Consider the following 22,784-nt stretch of genomic DNA (forward strand, 5'->3'; position numbering starts at 1 on the left):
CTTGCTGTCAGAACCTAACTGATTTGTCCAGACAGTGGTTCTCAACCCCATCTCTTGAACTTGCTCAGTATTTATCGTGCAAACCTCACTGGCTCTTGGCATTAGTTTTTCCCAAGGGTGCGGCTGTAACTTATTTATTGGTGCTGAGTTTTGTGTGTGTTTGTTGCACTTTGGGCCACACCCGTGGGTGCCGAGGGGTTCTCTCTGGCTGCACTCGGGAATACACTCCTGGCGGGCTTGGGGGACCTTCTGGGAGGCCTGGGATGGAACCTGAGTGAGCCTCCTGCACGGCCGGCACCCTCCCCGACTGCCTCTCTCTCTCTCCCCCCCCCTCTCTCCCTGGGGGTCCCCCCAGCCCACCACGGCCGTGTAACGTTTTGCTGCTGCTTTTTTCCGCCACCTGGCAGGGAAAGCCGAGGAGCCCAATTGTGCATGTGACCAGTTCCGCTGCGGCAATGGCAAGTGCATCCCCGAGGCCTGGAAGTGCAACAGCATGGACGAATGCGGGGACAGCTCAGATGAGGAGGTCTGCGCCCGGGCCGCTGCCGAGCCGCCCACCGCCGCCGCCTTCCAGCCCTGCGCCTACAACCAGTTCCAGTGCCTGTCGCGCTTCACCAAGGTCTACACCTGCCTCCCCGAGGCCCTCAAGTGCGACGGCAACATCGACTGCCTGGACCTGGGCGACGAGATCGACTGCGACGTGCCCACGTGCGGCCAGTGGCTCAAGTACTTCTACGGCACCTTCAGCTCGCCCAACTACCCGGACTTCTACCCGCCAGGCAGCAACTGCACGTGGCTCATCGACACGGGCGACCACCGCAAGGTCATCCTGCGCTTCACGGACTTCAAGTTGGACGGCACGGGCTACGGCGACTACGTGAAAGTCTACGACGGCCTGGAGGAAAACCCGCACCGCCTGCTGCGCGCGCTGACGGCCTTCGATGCCCACGCGCCGCTCACCGTGGTGTCCTCGTCCGGCCAGGTCCGCGTGCACTTCTGCGCCGACAAGGTGAACGCCGCGCGGGGCTTCAACGCCACCTACCAGGTGGACGGCTTCTGCCTGCCCTGGGAGATCCCCTGTGGCGGCAACTGGGGCTGCTACACGGAGCAGCAGCGCTGCGACGGCTACTGGCACTGCCCCAACGGGCGCGACGAGGTCAACTGCACCGTGTGCCAGAAGGAAGAGTTCCCCTGCTCGCGCAACGGCGTCTGCTACCCGCGCTCGGACCGCTGCAACTACCAGAACCACTGCCCCAACGGCTCCGACGAGAAGAACTGCTTCTTCTGCCAGCCTGGCAACTTCCACTGCAAGAACAACCGCTGCGTCTTCGAGAGCTGGGTGTGCGACTCGCAGGACGACTGCGGCGACGGCAGCGACGAGGAGAACTGCCCCGTCATCGTGCCTACCCGCGTCATCACCGCCGCCGTCATCGGCAGCCTCATCTGCGGCCTGCTGCTGGTCATCGCGCTGGGCTGCACCTGCAAGCTCTACTCCCTGAGGATGTTCGAGCGCAGGTCAGTGTGCCCAGGACAGCTGATAGCGCAGCGAGGACACTTGCCCTGGATGGGGCCCACCCGGGTTCAGTCCCCAGCGTCCCCCCAGCACTGCCAGAAGTTAATTCCTGAGTGCAGAGTTAAAGTAAACCCAGACCATCGCTAGGTGTGACCCAAAAAGCCAAAAAAAAGTTGAGGTGGAGGGCCTAAGGCTCAAGAGGTTAGCTAGATTGAAGAACCAAATACTGGTCAGAAAAAGGAGAATTAAGTCTGTGCTCATATGCTACAGGGAAAATGAGCCTCTCATCTCCATTACCCTGTACTCCTCCCAGCCCAATTGGCTTTGCCTATAAAATTACGAGTTACTTACACAAACCAAACCTGAGATAATACCAGTAAGGTAGGAAGGTGAACACAGAGAACAGGAATGTGGGGATAGTGGTGGTAAGGTGGGAGTCTCCAGTGGTGGGGGTGGTGGAGTAGCATGACAGGTATGAGGCAAGGATATGGAAATCGTTAGGATCTACTTTAGTGCCATGACAGTTTTTTTTTTTTTAATAAGAAATAAAATACTGGGGCTGGAGAGATAGTACAGTAGGTAAGGTGCTTGCCTTGCAAGCGGCCAACCTGGATTCTATCCCCAGCATCCCATATGGTCCCCCACAAGCACCACAAGGAGTGATTCTTGCCTGAAAAGCCAGGAGTAAGCCCTGAGCACTGCAAGCCTTGGTCCTAAAAACAAATATAAAAAGAATAAAAATAGGAGGTGAGAGAAACCAATTTGTGTTTAACAGGCTCCATTTTCATCATAATCTCTCTTAGGGATTTTGCAGGCTATGACACGGTGAATAGTTTTTGTTTTGTTGTTTGTTTTTAAATATCGATTCCACAGATCTAGCTATTGGAGAACCTATTCAAAGTACGGTGGAAGTCCAACACCAAATAAGGTATCTAAACTCACGGGTGAGTTGAGAGTCAGGAGGAAGGGATTTTGAGTGGACTTGGAGGACAACAATATAAATGCTGTGCAAGCTCCTAAGTCAAGTGGTATAAAAGTCAAAAGATAACTTCGGGAGGTAGCGGTCGGGGAAGCTCTCAGTAAGGCAGCGCCACTGGAGACCCAGAGATCAGTGGGCTGAGCACGTGCTTGCAGCGGGAATATCGGGGTTCATCCTGTGGCCCCCTGAGCACCATCGGGCACGGCCTGCCAAGCCTAGAGCAGTCCTTAAGCCCTGCCCAGTGTGGCTGCCCCCAAAACAGCAAAAAAAAGTCAGTGGTCTGGTTCCTGGGCCCACTCTTGACTCACCGAGAAGTTGGGGGAATCAGGAGGGGATGAGCTTTTAAAAATGATCACTTGTAATGTCAGGTTATCTGGATTATTGATAAGGAAATATTTGGGGGATTTTTATTTTAAACTCAACCTTTTATCCTCACATTTCCCTCAAAGATCATTTGAAACGCAGTTGTCAAGAGTGGAAGCAGAACTGTTGAGAAGAGAAGCTCCTCCTTCCTACGGACAGTTGATTGCTCAGGGCTTGATTCCACCAGTTGAAGATTTTCCTGTTTGTTCACCTAACCAGGTGGGATTTATTTATTTGTTTGTTTGTTTATTTTTTTAATCTCAGGACCTTGGGGAATGAAATTGACGCTTCTGTATAGGGTGAAGCAAGGGCCCTCATTCTTCTTTATTAATGTTCTTAAGTTCTTAAAATTTTTGTGATTTTTATTTCACAAAAAATTCTCTGTTAATGCTTAAGATTATGCTGGGATGCACAAGGGTATAGGGAATCACACATTTCATATGGAAATTCAGGGAGTCAGAGTGATAGTACAGAAGTCAGGGTGTTTGCCTCACAGAAGGCAGACTGGGTTTGAGCCCCAGTATCCCATATTATCCTCTGAGCACTGAGAGCAGTACAGCACCAGAGTAATCCCTGAGCTTCACCAGATATGGAAAAAATCAAAAATCAAATGGGAACTCAGGACACAAGGTAAAGAACAGAGGTCGAGGCATTTACCTTCAAGCACCGAATACGGTGGCCATTGTCATTGTCTCCTGGGAATGATCCCTATACACTGCTGGGTATGACCTGCTCCCCCCACCCCAATAAGTGGGGACCCTATCTATAGAAGTGTTCATTTGAGACCTGAACCACTTGTTTGTTTTTTCCTGATTTATAGTTGGCATTTCTCTTTCTGGGGTAGCACATCTGTGTGTGCTGAGATTCAAATTTCTTTGAACATTCTGTAGACTATGACATGTTCCTGTGGTTATAGGTACTTGACTTTCTGCATATTATGTTCTTGGCGTTCGTTTTAAAGGACCTCTGTGGCGATCATAAATTCAACACTTGCAGTGAATGATGGAGACTCTGCACTGTCACACCCTCCTGACTCCATGCCTCGCTTTCTTCTGTAAGGAGAAAGGCAGGAGCCAAGCTATCGTAATTTGAAAGGGAGTGTATGACCTCACCATTGTTTCCTGGAAAAATAACGTGTTTCAGATAGCGTATTTAAATCATGTGGCTTAAAATACCACAAGCTGCATTCTGAATTTGTATACTCTTTTTGTGACCACAAGGTGGCAATAAAGCTTTTTATAACTGTAGCTGTTTGAGAATTATCCATAAACTCATTCATCTAGAAAACTGGGTAGATTTTCCCTTCAACTGGGCAATAAATAAAAATCACCAATTTTCAGAGAATAAAGATATGATCACTGTATATAATACTGAATACAAATCTTTAATTTTTTATTTGCCAACTAAGTATTTAAAGACTGAGAAAGGAATCTACATCTCATGTACCTGGTATAGTGGCTTATACAAATTAATTTTGGCTCTTTTATTCCATTTGCTGTATTTCAACTAATTCATTTACTTGTGACATATAAATAAAACCTCACTAGCTGTTTATTTAACAAATCCTTAACAACCAGTTTGGAAATAGAGTTTTCACACGATCTGGAAGTTTCAGTTATGTTTATCAGGGCTAAGTTGTTCTGTCTTTTAAAGGAGTTATGATGGGGTCTAAGGCTCTTGCCTTGGATGCGACTAACCCAGTTCAATCCCCAGCCCAGAGATGGCTGCAGCCTGATCATTGCTGGGTGTAGCCCCTTCCCAGAAAATCAGTATGAATCAAGTAAAGAAGTACAGACGAAAGCCCTAGCTTTCATACCCCTTATGTAGCGAATTACGGTGGATTTTCTGCCTTACTAAAGGAGAGGCCAACAACTAAGTCCTTTGGAGCACTCTTAGAATCTGATTGCTACCCCCGCATTTTGAAGTAAAAGCACTATTATCAGCATTCAGTGCCCCTTTACAGCTGCACGTAGGTGAGGCTGGAGAAAGTCACAGTCACTGGTGGTTGGAGTTTTGAGGCTTGAGATCAGCAGGGACCTACAAGGGGCGCAAGAATTGGACTGTGCCTCGGGGGACCCTGACACTGAGGGCTGGAGCCGGGTGTGCGTCTTCTCCCTAGACCGGGGGCTGCCCCTCTCCCCACACCCCAGCACCCCAGTTCCAGCCCTGAGGTTTCCTTTTGTTTGTTTGTTGCTGTAGGCCTCCGTTCTGGAAAACCTGCGGCTGGCGGTCCGCACCCAGCTGGGCTTCACGTCCATCCGGCTCCCCATGGGCGGCCGCTCCAGCAACATCTGGAACCGCATCTTCAACTTCGCGCGTTCCCGCCACTCGGGCTCCCTGGCCCTGGTGTCCGCCGACGGGGAGGAAGTGGCCGCGGGTCCGGGCGCCGGCCGGGACGCGGACAGAGGCCACGCGCACCGCAGCCTGTTCTCCGTGGAGTCGGATGACACCGACACGGAGGCCGAGCGGAGAGATGCGGCCGGCGCGGCCGGCGGGGTGGCGGCGCCGCTGCCGCAGAAGGTGGCCCCGACGGCGGCCGTGGAAGCCACCGCGGCGGCGAGCGGCCCAGCGGCGGCCTCGACGCCCGCCGCGGTGGCCACGACGGCGTCCAGCGCCCGCGCGGGCGGCCCCGAGAGCGGCCGGGAGGCGGCGCCGACGGCCCCCACGCCGACGACAGCGACAGCCGAGCCCCGGAGCAGCGCGAGCCCCGCGCGGCGGCAGCTCAGCAGCGCGCTCCGCCGCGTGACTCGGGGGCTGCGCTGGGTGCGCTGCACGCTCGGGCGCGCGGGGGGCGCGGGGGGCGCCGGCGCGGCGGCCGCGACGGCCACGGGCGGCCAGGGCCGGAGCCCCTTGAGACAGCTGGGCCCCGGGGCGCACGGCAGGGAGGACGACGACGACGTGGAGCTGCTCATCCCCGTCGCCGACGCCGACGGCGCGCCGGACTCGGACGCCCACGACTGCGCGCGGCCGCTGCTGGACCTGGCCCCGGAGCCCGCGCCCGCCGCCCCCCGGCCCGGCCCCGCCGCGCCCCCGGCCGGCGCGCCCCCGCACCCCGGGCCGTGCGAGCACTGCGGCATGGTGCACACGGCGCGGATCCCAGACTCGTGCCTCCTGCACGGCGGCCCCAAGGGCGAGACGAGCGACGACGAGGCGTTGTTACTGTGCTAGTGGGAGATGCAGGGGCGCGGCCCCGCACCCCGCGCCCGCGCCCGCCCGTGTCGGAGCAATACCCGGTCGTTGGTTTTCTGACTTGGCTCTAGGACTCTCCTCTCTCTTTCTTTCTTCCTCTCTTTCTCTTTTTCTTTCTTTTTTTTTTTTTTTTGCATCGAAAGGAAAAAGGGAAGAAAAGTAAATCAAGAAAATTAAAAGACGCAGGGTGCGTTCTCTGCCTGCACCGCTGCCTTTCGCCGGAGTTGCAGCCGCGTGCAGTTTCCTGCCCGAGCGGCTGGCAACACCTCTTGTTCTCCTCTGGGTTGGTGGTGTCTCTTCCACGTGCTCCTCCTCGTTTTCGCCCTGCTTACTGTCGTCCACGGTGACACCCTGGCTGCTGACATTCTCACCCTCACCCTCGTGTTCCCTTTATGCGCGGTCCAAAGGTCGGTTTGTACAAAATGCCATCTTTTTAGCTGAATCCTTCTATTACGGATTGGGTTTTTTTGGGTTGTTTTGTGTTTTCCTTTTTTTCCCCAGCACACTATATCATTTCATATGCTAGCCGTTAAGGTCAGTGTGCAAAAGAAAACTGTATTCCCTTCTTTTCATTTGTATAACATTTGTCCCAATAGTAATTGGATTTTTGTCCGAATATGAAGTTATCAAAGGGAAAAAAGGATCTTTGTCCAAAAACTTTTCTCCTCTGTTTAACATGAAGTGATGTGAAATTTAGATCATTAGCTAAATTAATGGAAAAAAAAATAAAGCAACCCCAAAACCACAAAAGTTTTATAGATTTTCTAATGTTAACTTTATTACTCCAATATGGTACAAACCAAATGGTAAAAATCCCAAATCCTTTTCTTTTTCATCTCTATTTAGGGACAGAATCAAATGGATGAAGATACTCTACTATGCATTAAATATTGAACTTTATAAAATGTGTACAAAAATTGTACAAGATAAGTCCTAACTGGGAATGTCTTTCCCTGGCGCAGGGTTATGCTTGTATCGGACCCTAGGGATTTGCACTAAAGTCATATCAAGGTCTCAGATGAATTTGGTGCACAAGCACTATCACTTTAAATGCTGTTATTTGTTCTCACAATGACTATATATTTCCATAGCTTTCTGGGGGTTAGGGGGCATTTTTATTACAACTTGAATTTGCTTTGCTAGTTTCCTATTTATTTGTCGTATTTAAAGACTGCGTTATTGAAAGAAAGTGATTTTTTTCAATATATTTTGTTCTTGGGGGAAATGAATCCTGCTGCCTGCTAAAGAAAAGCAGACTAAGAAAAATAACAACATTGCGGTGGCCCCCCTTATAAGCAGAGTGAGTTGCAAAGCGCTGCACATTTTGTTATTGTCAGTTCCTGTTTATTTATTCCTTAGCTTAATGATTGAGTATGGAGAAATGTATTTGTGTGTGACTATTACTATTTATTAAATTTTAAATCTTTTTGCTGAATGTCATTTTAAAGCATGTTTGAGGTCTTGTGTATTTGTCCTGTTATGCCGTCAGGAAGAACTGACTGAAATGTTTTAATATGTATCAAAAATTAAAATGAATTTTTTTTTGTATTGCCTTGAGGTACTTTACTAAAATCAAGGTCTCTCTGTTTTTGTTTGATTTCGGTGACCACACAATTTCGGTACATGAAATATACCAAGGTACCCAGGAGAAAAATTAAATGGGAATTTTCTGCCTTGGTACCTACTTTGTAGCAAAGTGGCAACTTACACCACTTACACTTAGAGATAAGAACCCAATTGGACCTAAATATTATTGTGACTGAGAAAACTGTTTCAGTTGGTGTATCTTTGGGGGGTGGGGGGGACACCTGCAGTGCTCAGGGCTTACTCCTGGCTCTGCACTCAGAAATTACTCCTGTCAGGCCCCTGGGGGTCATCTGGGGCAGGAAGGGGGGGGGCGGGGCAGGACCGGTATAGGGATGAAAGCGATGAAACCCAGGTTGGCCACAGCAAAGCAAATGCCCTACTCGCTATACTATTGCTCCATTTTATACCGTTGCTCTGGCCCTTCTAAATCAGCTCAGCTTTTTTTCTTTTTCAGATTTTGGGGACACACTCAGAAGTGATCATGGCTAATTCCTGGCTCTGCTCAGGGTCCATCCCCTGTGGTACTTGGGGGACTGTATGTGGTGTTTGGGATCAAACCCAGGTGAATAGTGTTCAGGAAAGAGCCTTATCTCCTGTGCTGTCTCTCTAGCCCTCAGTTTTCATTTCTAATTGTTTTCAGATACATTTCAGACCCTTGTTAAAATTTCTACTTATAGAATCAGGTTACCAAGTTCATCTTGTTTACAACTTGTTGATTTGTTTTTTATCATGAATAGCTTTTGGGGTTTTGTTTTCTGGGATATGTTTTTGTTTCAACTAACTTTTACCTCTTCTTGGTTCAAATTTTTAAAGTCTACTCCTGATAACCATCTTTTAATTCCTTTCAAAGCTGATACAGGAACAAAATGAACCTCAGAAGCAAAGAGCAATATCCAGACTCCTGCATTCCCCTCTCCCCTCTGAGATCCATACAATACATAAATGTTCTTACATATATAAATGCCATATGTATGTAACACTCATACACAAAATGATGCAAATTATAAAATACTATGCATACTTTTCCATGCTTTTTCCTAAATATCAGGATTTGCATATTAAAATTGAGTATTTCTTGTACTTGATTTTTTAAAAATTTTTATTAGTGAAACACCATGAGGTACAGTTGTAGACTTACAAACTTTTGTGCTTGGATTTCAATTATACAATGATCAAGTACCCATCCCTCCACCAGTCCCCGTTCTCCACCACCAAGGATCCCAGTATCCCTCCCACCCCCCTTCCTCCCTGTCCCACCCTGCCTCTGTGGCAGGGCATTCCCTTTTGTTCTCTCCTTTTGGTGCTGTGGTTTGCAAAAGAGGCATTGAGTGGCAATCATGTTCGGTCTACAGTCTACTTTCAGCATGCTTCTCCCATCCTGGGTGGATCCTCCCAACACCCTTTATTTGGTGCTCCCTTCTCTATCTGAGCTGCCTTTTCCTGCAGCGTGTGTGGCTGGCCTCCAAGCCATGGAGTAAACCTCCTGGTACTTATCTCAGCTATTCTTGGGTGTTAGTCTCCTATTTTGTTTCTTTATGTTCCCCCGATGAATGCAATCTTTCTATGCCCCCCTCTTTCTGACTAATTTTGCTTAGAATGATACTTTGCATGTAGTACCACGTGTATGTAAATTTCATGACTTTATCTTTTCTAACAGCTAAATAGTACTCCATTGTCTAGATTGTACTTGATTTTTTAACATAAGGAATCTTACCCCCTCCCAGTAACCCAAAGTTATTAAGTAGATATCATATTAAATTTATTGTAAATTTGAAATGATCTTGTAATCATGTAGTGGATTTCCATATTATTTAATGTTTCTAGAATGTAATGTTATTCAAAAAACCTACTTCTACACCTTTCTGATACTGCATTTTTTTTTTTAGAAATTCTTTGAGATACGGGGTGGGGTGCTGCGGATTGAACCCAGAGCCTCACACATATAAACCTTACGCAAAACAAGTGTTTAATCTCTAAGCTATATCCCTTGGCCTCAGAACCAATTTCTTAGTGTTTCAAATATTCTTGTGTATTTTTTTTCAGTTGAACTTAAACTGAAGTCCCCAAAAATCTATGTAGTGCTTTTTTTCAAGTCAAAAATAGATGCCCGAGTTATTTATCACAATCACAACAATCAATCACAACCATCCTGTTATTCGTCAATTGCCTCAAGCAGGCCCCAGTAATGTCTCCTTCGTCCTAGCCCTGAGATTTAAAAAAAAAAAAAAAGTGCCATATTCAAGGCTCTTTCAGAGTTAGGAGAATGAGACCCTTCATTGTTACTGGTATTTGGCATATTGGGTACGCCACGGGGAGTTTGCCAGACTCTGTCGTGTGGGCAGACACATTCGGTAGCCTGCCAGTTTGTCCAAAGTAGGAATGAGATGATATTTCCTGGAGCTGAGTGTGATAATCTCTGGATCCTGGCCGTTGTTGGGGTTACACGGCAGTTGGTGGGTGTAACTGTCTAGCTACTGGCAGGTCCAGTCCCAAACCGTGCAGGCTTGGAGATCTCAGCCCCAGGTCCCACACACCTGGGTTCCTCTGCCAGTTCTTTTATGCGTGAGGCTCACCCAAGTGTGTGGAGAGTGGTCCCAGCATGGCCTTGGCTGGGGCCCGGAGGTCTTCAGCTGTTGGGCCCTGGTTAGGACAGTCAGGCACAGGGTAGGAGACTCTGCCTTGTGCTCTCCCGGGAGCTGAGTGTGATAATCTCTGGATCCTGGCCGTTGTTGGGATTACATGGCAGTTGGTGGAGTTATTTGTTTTTTCTTTTTGGTCACACCCAGTGATGCACAGGTGTTACTCCTGGCTCTGCGCTCAGGAATTACCCCTGGAGGTGCTCAGGGGACCATATGAGATGCCAGGGATCGAACCCAGGCTGGCCACATGCAAGGCAAATGCCCTATCTGCCGTATTATCACTCCAGCCCCCTATTTAATATTTTTTAGAGTCGTTTAACTCCCATATTACAAAAGCATAGGATTAACTGTCTTCCTGTGTCAATACAAAAAGGACATTGTTCTAAAACAAAACTACTATGCAAAGGGCTCAAAGGAAAGAAAAAAGCAAATATTTCACTTACTGAAATAAATGCTGGAGGCCTGGGTTCCATCCTGGGACCTCATGGTTCCCGGAGTGCAGCTGAGTGTGATCCACAAATTCTGAACACCTCCTCTGACACCCTCTTCCCTCACAAAAATAAACAAAAAAAAAAAAACTAAAAACCACTGATGGCTTGTAAACTTTAATTACACAAGATAATTGCTCAGATTTTTCCCCCACCTATCTTGGCTCTGTGCTCAGGGATCACTCCTATTTGGGGGACCAGATGGGGTGCCAGGGATCGAACCCACGTCAGCTGCATGCAAGGCAAGCACCTTACACTCTGTACTGTCTCTCCAGCCCCATCTTTTAGGTGTTAGTTCATAGCAAGCTTTTTAGCAAACTGAAGCTATACTTGGTCCTTTGAGAAGCCACCTGGTGGTCTGCTTCAGAACTGCAGCCACCTCGTCTTCAGTTGGTTCTTCAATCATTTTTTCCTTTTGCATTATTTTCCCTTAGGGAAAACAATCCAAGTTGATAAAAGTCAGGGAGGCTGCAGTGGGGTCCACGGCTCCTGGGAAGTCCCTTGTTTCCATACCCAGGATGAGGCTGAGGTGAGTGAGCCCAGAATGCAAAAGTGAGTCTGAGGTGGTTTTTGGTTCCCAGTTCACGGATTCTTTTGAGGGAGTACAGTAACGGCAGGGAGGTGGGGTTTCACTCAGTTTACCCCGCCTGGCACAAAGCACCTCTAACAATGATAGCGATTTTTCTGAGCAGCCAGAGAGACAGTGGCTCAATGCTTTATGGTGTGCTTGCATACAGGAGTCGGGTTGACCCCAGGTCCGTGCGCTGAGCACCGCAGGTATAATCCCTCCATGCAGCCCAGAGCAGCCCCTGAGCACTGCTGGGCCAGGCCCAAACAGGACAAGCCACGTTCTAGGAAGCAGTAGTTGAAGATGAACACTTAGGACATCCCCCTCCCCCACACACACACACCGCGGCCTTGTGGTGCTCAGGGGTCACTCCCGGCACGACTTGGGCCATCTGCGGTGCTGGCCATGTGCGGGACAATGCCTTGGCTCTGCCCAATATCTTCCACAAAAAGGAAGAGACCCAACCCCTGTGCTGCCAGTTAAAGAGTTAAAATGCAAAGCTCAGCTTCTGCCTGCAAAGCTGGACAGAGCCCCGGGAAGTGGGGTGCAATGGGCGAGCCCATGGTCTGGACAAGCCCCACTTAACTGTTGGGTCTCTCGCTCTTGCTTTAACACCAGGATTTTGCATGTCCAGGAGCCCCGAGTCTCCGAGTCTCCCTAAGAACTGCTTCAGAGCTTGCCCCCCCAAAAAACAAGAAAGAAAAAGGACAGAGTCTGAGATAACACTTTAGACTCCCTCAGGACCCTGTCAGAGCCAGATTCGGCCTCGCACACCACCTGAGGGATCGAACCTGGGTGGACTATGTGCCAGGCAAGTGTTTTACCCAGAGAAGGGGCTCTGCAGCCTCCCTGCACCCCACCCCTTTCTAGTTTTTCTTCCTTTTGAGGTTTGTGTATCTGAAGCTGTTCCACTACCTAGTTCTTCCAGCTTGTCCCACAGAACAAAGTGGGGAGCAGAGGTTAGTGGGGGCACACTCACCTGCCCCAGCCTTCTGTATTCCATCCTGCTGCCTTCTCGGAATTCTGCTCCCTGGCTCTAGGGATTCCCCTTTTCCCTTAAGAAGATGGTGGGGGGGGGGGGGGTGCTGGAGTGATAGCATAGTGGGTAGGGCGTTTGCCTTGCACGTGGCAACCTGGGTTCGATTCGCAGCAACCCATATGGTCCCCCGAGCACTGCCAGGAGTGATTCCTGAGTGCAAAGCCAGGAGTAACCCCTGTGCATCCCGGGTGTGAGCCAACAAGCCAAAAAAAAAAAAGAAAATGGTGGGGGGGGGGCTTCTTCACATCTGCTCACCCTCTCTTCCAGTAAACCTGTTAACCATGCCTGTCCCCGTTTTTGTCTGCCCCTCCCCCCATGCCCGAACTTTGATTCCCTTTTCAGTTCTCTATCCAGTTCTCCCCATTCAGTTCCCGGTATCTCCGTGAACCTCCTTCTCCTCGGCTAAACCCTCCATTTCCTCTCCTTTGCCTTCCTCAAAGGTAAGTTTCCTAGATTGCTGTATATTGAAGTATGGCTGTGTGGCATCGCATTGGCTGAGCTCCTTGAAGGCCAGTGTCCTTTTCATCTTTAGAGACTAAAGTTCTCTCTCACCTCCCTCTGTCCTCTGTGCTCACAACTCTAGTAGATGCTCAGTAAGTGATGCAGTGATTCTCAGTCATGGGATGCGGCCAGTGTCAGCTATAGGCAAGGCAAGCGCCCATCCACTGTCCTATCACACGAGTGCTAGTTAAAGGCATATTTAGAAGGAAACCAGACCAAATCCAAACCGGGGTCAGGGGAGGGCTAACATTTCCCTTCCAGGGTCAGTGTCCCTTCTCTCCTCCCTCCCTTGCTCTGTTTGGGACAGAAGCAGCCTTCTGGGATGTCTCTCATGGAAAACCCCATTCCTCCTTCCACTGCGGTGGGAATGTTGTCTGGTCCAACCGCTATGGAAAACAGGATGGAGGGTACTCAGTAAACTCAGAACTCAATTCCCATCTGGCCCAGAAATTCCATTTTTGGGTATCTATCCCCAGGACAGAAAAACATCCATTTAAAAAAGATGCATGCACACTTTTATTCATTGTTGCACTCAGTACAGTAGCTAAGATTTGGAATCAATCTAGATGTCCAAAGACAGATAAGCAGATCATGGAGAAGTGGTATATATACTCCATGGAATACTATGCAGCTGTAAGGAATGATGATACTGTACATGAGGTTTTCAGTAACATGGGTGCAACTGGAAGATATCCTGTTAAATAAAGTAAACCAGAAGAAGGATAAACACAGGATGATCTCACTTCTATGTGAGATAACTGGATGAGGGAATGTAGTGCTTTAAAGGGAAATGCTCTGATCAACCTTGGCCCCAGAGTATAGGGAGGGGAAGGAAAGAAAGCGTGGAGGGGAGTGGGAGAAGAGATAGATGAGAAGCAACAGGGCCAGGATATGGGAGCCAGGTACACAGGTGGTGTTAATAAAGGATGGATGCCAAGATCCAAACCACAGCTTTCCTGGCCCACACGCTGCTGGACTCTCCTGTTTGCTTTTGAAGCAATTCCAGATGATCTGACTTGGAAAGAAGAGGGTCCAGATTTCCGCGTGATCGGTTGATTTCTAACTTTAGATTTCTTAATTTGATAGAAAGATAAAATTGAAGGATGTATTCTGAGGTATCATTTTGAGATGCCGATGTATTGATGAATTTCAATAAAGGTCATTACTTGTTAAAAAAAAAAAAAGATCCAAACCACAGAGTGAACACTATATGAAATCAAGAGACCCAAACTTTAATAGCCGAACTTAGACAGGTGCCTGTCAAGAGGGCAGGCGCGGCGGCGGGCTGGACTATGGGAAGGGAACCCGGGGACCCTGGTGGACGGAAGTTGACAGCGGTGGTGGGATCAGCACTGCAATATTGTGTGTCTAAAACTCAACGATGAGTAACTTTGTCAATCACGGTGCTCTAGTAAAATAAAACCAGAGCCAAGAAATGTGAGTTACAATAAACAGGATAAAAAATTAAAATGTAATGTAATCTAAAACCCAAACAGGATAGAAAAAAATCACAGCAAAAAAAAAAAATCTGAGTTATAGCCATCAGGCTAGGTATCTGTATACAGACAGAGATGTGCATCTCCCAGAGCTCAGCCTGGACCGTCCTCTGGGCGGCGTCGCGGGGACCGTGCCTGTGCAGCGGGCTCAAGCGGTCAGGGGCGCGCCCTGGCCCTCGCGCGCGGGGGTGGAGCCGCAGCCGCTATTTAACCCGGCGCGGGGCTCCGGGCTCTGGTCTCGCCGCCTGTCCGTCCGCCCGTCGGCGCGCGCTCGCCCGGTGCCGCTGGAGCTGGTCCCCGCAGCGCCCCCTGGCCATGGCAGCGCCGTCGCGGCTCCTGATCCGCGGGGGCCGCGTGGTCAACGACGACCTGTCGCAGGTGGCCGACGTGCTGGTGGAGGACGGCGTGGTGCGGGCGCTGGGCCGCGACCTGCTGCCGCCGGGGAACGAGCCCGCGGGGCTGCGGGTCCTGGACGCCCGCGGCAAGCTGGTGCTGCCCGGCGGCATCGACACGCACACGCACATGCAGTTCCCCTTCATGGGCACGCGCTCGGTTGATGACTTCCACCAGGGCACCAAGGTACCCGCGCTGCCGCGAAGCCCTGCCCGGGCGCTCCTCCCCCGGCACCTGCGTCCAGTGGGGTAGGGACCCCGTGAGCTGGCGCCCAGCTGGGCTTCGGGATGACCTTTGCGCTTGCCTCTGTGCTCCTTCTCTGGGGAGGGGTATCTGTCCAGCCAGCTGAGTCGAAAGCAGCCGCCCTGTACCCTCTTCGGGGTCATTTGACAAGTTCCAGGCAATTTGACTCCCATTTCTTTAGACCTGGCCCACTCCGTTCGCGTTGGTTCTGTGCAATTCCACCAGAGCAATTCTGCTCTGGTGCTCTCTGAAAATGACCAGGCAAAGAGGGGGACTGTGGGCAGGGATAATACAGCGAGCAGGTGAGGTGTTTGCATTGCTCGCTGCCACCCAGGTGCAGGCCCCAGCACCCCAGGTGGTCCCCCGCTGGGAGTGACCCCTGAGTGCAGAACCAGGAAGGAATAAGCCCAAAGCACTGTCGGGTGTGGTGGCCCCCATAAACGAAAAAGAGAAAAGCATTTGGAATCGGAGAGATTAGTGGGTAGGTTGCCTTGCACACTGACCACCTAGGTTGACCCCTGGCATGGGGAGTGACTTCCAGGGGCTGTCCCTGAGCACAGAACTAGGAGTAAGCCCTGAGCACAGTAATGAATGTGATCCAAATAACAAAAGAAGAAAAAGAGTAAAGAGGGAGCAGGTCTGGTTTGTTACCCAGCAGAGACAGTGAGTCACAGTTCATGCTTAGTCCAATGATGGTTGGGAAACTCCAGCGTGGTTCTCTGGGAGAATGGTGAACCCTCTGACGAAGGATCATACGTTGAATATATGTTGCATGTAAAGAAAATGGCAGAGAAATGTCGCGCGCGCGCGCGCGCACGTGTGTGTGTGTGTGTGTGTGTGTGTCTGTGTGTGTTTTAGTATGGTGAGGAAGAGCAGGCCAGCTAGAGGTCAGGAAGGGCAGGACTCCACTGACCAATATTGTCCAGTCAAGTGCCTCGGGTCCTTATCAGAGCGAAAGTGTTTTTTTGTTTTGTTTTGTTTTTTAGATTTTTATTAGTGAAACATGATGAGGTACAGTTTAGACTTACAAATTTTTGTGCTTGGGTTTCAGTTACATAATCATCGAATACCCATCCCTCCACCAGTGCTCATTCTCTACCACCACTGATCCCAGTATCCCTCCCACCCCCCCATCCCCCTCATCCCACCCTACTTCTGTGTGGCAGGGCATTCCCTTTTGTTATCTCTCTCCTTTTGAGTGCTGTGGTTTGCAAAAGAGACATTGAGTAGCAATCATGTTCAGTCTAGAGTCTACTCTCAATACGCAAAAGTGTTATAAGATTCACTCTGGCCCACTCAGAGCCTAGTAGAATGCAAAGCTCCCCCACCCCTGCCCTCGCCCCAGAGGGGTCCACACACACCCAACTGCAAGCCTCACAGCCCCCAGAGAATCTCAACCTGTTCTAACAAAATTCTGTAGCCTGAGTCTAATGAAAAATCGACTCACCCAAGAGCCACTGTTTTAACTTAAAGGGTGCCGTGGGCCATGATCTCTGCTTCTACCTTCCAGCAAAAAAAAAAAAAAAATCATTGTGGAGGATTTCCCAGAGGCTTATTCCAGAAGTCTCCCAGTCCTCGGCAAGGCACAGGGCCCCACTGCTTCCAGCAACTTGCCTAATACAGTCTCTGTTTTTTGTTTGTTTGTTTGTTTGGGGGGCAGGGGCCACACCAGCATTGCTCAAGGCTTACCCCTGGGGCTTGTACTCAAGAATCAGTCCTGGTGGGGTGGAGTCAGAGCTGGGGATGGAACCCCTGTTGGCTGCCTGCAAGGCAAGCTCCTGGCCCTGCACTGTCTCTTTCTTGCAGTCTGATTTTTGTTGCTGGAGCACCAGCAGTGTCTCTAAAGGGGAAGAAAAATCAGATGGCTCCAAAAGGCCTGAGGGAAGCAAGACATCTGTAGGAGCTACCCCAGGTCGCCTGTAAACTATTGCAGGAAGGGCCAGTTAAAGAGCTGCTCTGGAAGGCCCTGCCTGCCCCTCTTGGAGGCTCAGAGAGCACCTGGGGGTAAGGAAGAACCTATTGAGTAAGGATCTCTTTGCAGGGGACAGGGGGGATAGCATAGCCGGCAGGGTGCTTGCCTTGCACCACACATGGTCAATCCCTGGCACCTTATATGGTCCCTCGCGAGCCCCACTAGGGTGATCTCTGAGCACCGCTGGAGAGAGGCCCAAAAAACAAAAGGAAAAAAAAAAACTCTGCAGTGAAAGCAGGCCTGATCACGTCACATGGAGACGTGTGCAGTTTCCGTTACTGTGTGGGAAACTCAACAACTTGCTTTCCTACCCACTGAGCTGCCTCTGTGGCCCCACATCCAGACTCTTTAGGCCAGGTACAGGCTGGGCTGCCTCTCCAAGCAGTGGTTGGTCCTTGTGTTTAACAATTCTCGGGAAGATTTAACCCAGAGGGAAGGGGCTGGGGCGATCTCTCAGAATTGGAGCACTTTCCTTTAGCTACTGATTACCTACTCTTATCATTAGGGCAGTGGCCAAAGTCTTTTGTAGGACAGATCATTATTATTATTATTATTTGAGTGGGTGGGGGGATCTCCAATAGGTGGGCCCAGGGCTGCCTCTGTTTCTGCATTTAGGGATCACTCCTGGCCAGGCTTGGGGAACCATATGGGGTGAGGGGGATCAAACACGGGTCCACCTCACATACGGTGAGTTCTGTGCCAGCTGTTCTATCTCTTCTGCCTCCAGCCAGCATTTGGGATGGGGGAGGGCACACTCTCCCAGTTGCAAGCCTGTCTGATCAGGCTCTTTGAGCTTTTCCTACTCAGTGTGCCTCATCTGGTTCTCCCCATCCTCCTTCCGTAGCCTGAATCTAGCAAAAATAATCTATTCCCCTAGAGTCACTGCTTTACCCCAAAGGGGGGCCGGAGAGAAACACTTCCTGTACAGGTTCATCCCTAACAAGTGCTCTGCAGAGAGCAGGGTATATCTTTGCCCCCTCCCCCGCTGCCAGGTGGGGGCGCCGCTGCTCCTGACCATCTGTTGCCAGCACCCCTAGCATTGCTCTTCACTCAATAGCTACCGCTTCCCTTTCTCTCCTCAGGGCTCCCCAGGAAGCTGCCAAGGAAGGGCGGAGGGGGTGGGATGGGGGAGCTTCCCCCAGTCCCCCGTGCTTGCCTCCAGTCTCTGGAGACGGTGCTTCTGTTCCCATCTGGATTCCTTGCAGGGGAAGATTTGAAATTCCCTCCCAAGAAGGCAGACCTCTGGGGCACCTCAGAGCCTGTTATCAGCGTGTGAAGGATTATCCACCAGCTGGTTTTCTGGGCATTTCTTTCTTCTTTTCTTACCGCCCCCCCCCCCCCTTTTCTTTTTGGGCTATACTCAGCTGTGCTCAAGGTTTGCTCCTGGCTCTGCAGTCAGGGATCACTCCCAGCCGGGCAGAGAATCGACCCGAGTTGGCAACCGCCTTACCCACTTTATTACCTCTCTGGCCTCTATACATCAAGGTTGTTAACCCTAAACATCCACTTGTTTGTTTGTTTGTTTGTTTCCCCCCTGGAGTTGGGAATCTTTTTGTTTCTTTCAGGAGTCAAATCCAGCTCTGCTCAGGACTTACTCCTTGCTCTGTGCTCAAGGATGACTCCTGGCAATGCTCTGGGGCGGTGCCAGGGATTCAAACCAGGGTCAGAGTACAAGAGCGGCATCTGGACCTCTGTACTATCTCTCCAGCCCAAGCTTGGGCCCTTAACCAAAAAACAGCCTGATCAGAGCTATTTGGTCAAAGATTAACGAACAACTGAAAACTCACAGACAAGTATCAGCTTCAAAACCTCACTCAGCGCTGCTCGGGGATCACTACTGGCATGCTCAGGGTACCCAGGGACTCAACTTGGTGGGGTCATATGCACAGCAGGTGTCTTCCCCTTGTACTAGCTCTCCAGCCCCTAAGACAGATGTTCGTAGACTACTCACAGCGCTGTAGCTGCAGTGTCAGCCTGCAAAAACGGATCTATTGGATCCCAGCAGAGAACCACTGCTGCTCTCCAGCAAGAGACAGGGACCCAGAGAAGGAAACCAGATGGAAAATGTAGATAACCAGGCACATTGTTATGTATTGGTCTGGCAGGCCAGGAAGATTCTCAAATGACTGGAGTACATGCTTTGCTTAGGGAGGCTTGGTTTGACCAGTCGCACCACATGGTCCTATGTTCATAATGCAGTATGGCCCCCAACTCCCCCCCCCCAAAAAAAAATGAAAACAGCATTGGCCTAAGTCAGAAAGAAGAGTATTTTGAAGTTATGCTGTCTTCCTTCCTCCAGTTTTTATAGTTATTACCAAGGCAGTGGTTGGTAAAGTTTCTGGGTTGGGGTATAGAGTCAAATGCTTTTGGTTTAGGGGCAAAGAAGACTTTTCTAAATGTTGGCTGTATTATAAGTTTCTTTTTAAAAATAAACCAGGGTATATACTCCAAAAGTATATATATATATTCATGTCACTTCCTTTATCCATGTCCTTTGTTGGAGTTCAAGCTCAAAATAAGAAGTGTTTCTATTTGAAAAAAAAAAAAGATAAACCAAGTGATGGATAAACCAAGGGCTAGAGAGATAGTACAGTGGGTACGACACTTGCCTTGCATGTAGCTATCTTTGACTCAATCCAGATTACTGCATATGCCCCCCCAAGCACAGCCACTACAAAAATAGATGAACCAAAGCATATGAAATTTCAAAATTTATTTGAGCAAGTACCACTCAACTGGGTAACACCAAGACAGAAGGTAAGGAGCACTGTACCAACAGGAGCTAGGAGAAAGAGTTGTAGAGAAAAAACCAGAAGCAAAGCAGACTTGATGGATTCTAGCTGCAGGGGTGGGAAATCTCTTTTTGTGCCAAGGACCATTTGGATATTTAGAACATCATTCACCTGGGGCTGGCACCATAGTTCAGTGGGGAGGGCGTTTGCCTTGCATGCAGTCCACCCAGGTTCGATCTCCAGCATCCCATATGGTCTCCCGAGCACCGCCAGGAGTAATTCCTGAGTGCAGGGCCAGGAGGAACCCCTGAGCATCACCGAGTATGACAACCTCCCCCATCCCCAAAAATGTCATTTCCAGGCTGGACAATAGGGGTAGATGGGAGTGAGCAGTCAATTATCTGTGTCTGTCCCATCCTGAGCCAGAACCAGACCCCTGCTTCTCCATGGGCTGGACATTCCTCACCCCTGTTTAGAGGATCCCTGATTTGCAAACACTTGCTTGGCTGTAACTGATTGTTCTTAAGGGTGATTTCTTAAGCTGGAAGCATAAACAGGCTTAGTTTTTTCATTTCTTTCCATTTACCAAATTATTCAAATCATCTCAATCAAATGGCCACCCTATTTAATTAAATGGAATTAAACTGGAAATGCATCTTATTGACACTGTCAGTAGTTGAGAACATTTTTTTAAATTTAATTTAATTTAATTTAATTTTTTTAATAGTGAGACATCATGAGGTAGAGTTTCAGACTTACAAATTTTGTGCTTGGGTTTCAATTATACAATGATCAAATACCCATCCCTCCACCAGTGCCCATTTCCCACCACCACGGATCCCAGTATCCCTCCCACCCCACCCCCCCATCTCCCCCATCCTACCCTGCCTCTGTGGCAGGGCATTCCCTTTTGGAGAACATTATTTTTTGAGTCCCTGCTCCTTCCCCTTCTGTTGTTGCCATGACTGGGGGCTTCACTCTTGTGCCTGGCCATGGTACTTGTATGTTTTTGCTGAGTCACACTTGCACACCCAACCTCGGGGCCCACTGCAGCATGTATTACATTCAGCTGTGGTGCTGACACAAGTGCTTGTCAGGACTTGCTTTTCTTGCTCCGGCTCTCCCACACACTGCAATGCATGTTGAACACTGTCCCCCCTCTTGCTAATACTCACACCTGGATGTGGTGTGGCTGAAAATGACTTGTGGTGCCAGGGATTGCGAGGGAGCACAGTAGCCAAATATACACATGTGGGGCACCAGGGTTTGAACTTACGGCACTGTTTTGTTTTGTTTTTTCTTTTTGGAGCGGGGACCAGGGGTAAAGGTAAAGGTAAAGGCCCTCCCGTTGATCATCGATTTGCTCGAGCGGGCCCAGTAACATCTCCATTGGAGACTTTGTTGTTACTGTGTCTGGCATATCGAATACGTCACGGGGAGCTTGCCAGGCTCTGCCCTCTGCCCTGCGGGCGAGATCCTCTCCGTAGCTTGCCGGGCTCTCCGAGTAGGGGCGGAGGAATCGAACTCGAGTCGGCCATGTTGGCTGCGTGCAAGGCAAACACCCTACCGCTGTGCTATCGCTCCGGGATGGGGGTGGGAATTCCAAGTTGCATGGAACCTTAGCAAGTGTTAGCCAGACACTGTGCTAAGGAGTGTGTTGCCTTACCCACCTTCCCACAATCCAGATGCCCTGTCTGCCTTGGACAAATAAGAAAACCAAAACTTGAGGCATTGGCTTAACATTGCATACTTCCTGCTTTTGGGGTTTTCTTCCCTTCTGAAATGGCTGTTGAAAAACCAGCTCGTGTTTCGATTTGTCGTGGTGGCAAGCGGTAAGTGTAGATACTGAGTGAGCAGCTTGCTAATGTGCAATGTTTTGTTTTGTGGTCTTTTGTTGTTGTTGTCATTCTTGGGTTTTGTTTCAAAAATAGAGCCGAGTCATCCTTTGAAAACTCAGTGTCCTTTCCTTCTGGGAGTGAGTGCCTGTTATCACGAGAAGCATGCCAGCCTGGGATTATTTTCGGGAGGTGCTTCTACCTGCTTTTATAGCCATATCTCCTTCCTTGGGCACTTAAGTGGGGGTCTTTCAATACAGCAAGCCAGAAAGTAGGAATGATACATGATTCCAGGAGAATGGCAGGCCCCAGATGTTAGACCAATGGCTGTTTGCTTTCCCCCCCTCGGGCAGCTCATTTATGATACCTGATAAATCGAAGGAAGGCTGTTTACAGTCTTCTATTGATCGATCACCCCATTGGAATGGGGTCCCTGAGAAATACAGGTCAACCGAAGGTTATCGAGTTTGTAAATCTAGTTGATGTCTGAGGTTGCATTAAAACTTCTAATTGATTTTCTTAGTTACAGGTAAAAGCTTTCTCTCCCGGGGCACTGCTGGCAGTGAGGTTATACTTCATAAATCCTACTTCCTTTTGCTGATCAATTCCAGGGGTATAATGTCTTCCAATAGCATGAATGAGATGGAGCATCTTTTTTAATCCTTCTAAGATATTAATGCTTACATGATATGGCGTCGCTCTCTCTCCACCCTTCACCCCGTGGTTTAAAAGTGAATTCCAGGGACTGGAGTGATAACACAGTGGGTAGGCCGTTTGCCTTGCATGTGCCCAACCCGGTTCGATTCCCAGCATCCCATATGGTCCCCTGAGCACTGCCAGGAGTAATTCCTGTGTGCAGAGCCAGGAGTAACCCCTGTGCATTGCCAGGTGTGACCCAAAAATAAATAAAGTGATATGAAATCATTGCTTTAACAAAATAAATAAATAAATAAATAAATAAATGTGAATTCCAGGAACCAGAGAGCTAGTACAGTGGGTAGGGCACTTGCCTTGCACATGACCAACCCTGGCTGGATCAATGACATCCTATATGGTCCCTGAGCCCTGCCAGGAGTGAGCTCTGAGCCTAGAGAGCCAGGAGTCAGCCCAGAGCACTGCTAGGTGAGGCCCCAAATCAAACCAAAAAGTGAATTATAAGAACTTTCAAATATATGCATTTTATTCAGACATCTCTGGCGCACGGAGGTGGCAGAATCATGGAGAAAAAAACGCAGCCTTCGTAGCTG

The 22,784-nt window shown here is 49.4% G+C and overlaps 2 protein-coding genes across 2 annotated transcripts in view; both read left to right on the forward strand.

The window, feature by feature from the left end:
- The window catches only part of LRP12 (LDL receptor related protein 12), a 76,714-nt gene extending 70,650 nt beyond the window's left edge, over nt 1-6,064 (forward strand). Inside the window, exons 5-7 of the mRNA XM_056135205.1 lie at nt 408-1,515; nt 2,942-3,074; nt 5,055-6,064. Coding sequence (XP_055991180.1) covers nt 408-1,515; nt 2,942-3,074; nt 5,055-6,023 — 2,210 coding nt within the window. The 3' untranslated portion in view covers nt 6,024-6,064. The remainder of the gene's footprint in view (nt 1-407; nt 1,516-2,941; nt 3,075-5,054) is intronic.
- Nucleotides 6,065-14,618: 8,554 nt separating this feature from the next.
- The window catches only part of DPYS (dihydropyrimidinase), a 96,900-nt gene continuing 88,734 nt past the window's right edge, over nt 14,619-22,784 (forward strand). Inside the window, exon 1 of the mRNA XM_056110613.1 lies at nt 14,619-14,941. Within this exon, the coding sequence (XP_055966588.1) occupies nt 14,678-14,941 (264 nt within the window). The 5' untranslated portion in view covers nt 14,619-14,677. The remainder of the gene's footprint in view (nt 14,942-22,784) is intronic.

The sequence above is a fragment of the Sorex fumeus genome, unplaced genomic scaffold (genome assembly GCF_029834395.1).
Source record: "Sorex fumeus unplaced genomic scaffold, SorFum_2.1 ptg000002l, whole genome shotgun sequence".
Classification (NCBI taxonomy): Eukaryota; Metazoa; Chordata; class Mammalia; order Eulipotyphla; family Soricidae; genus Sorex; species Sorex fumeus.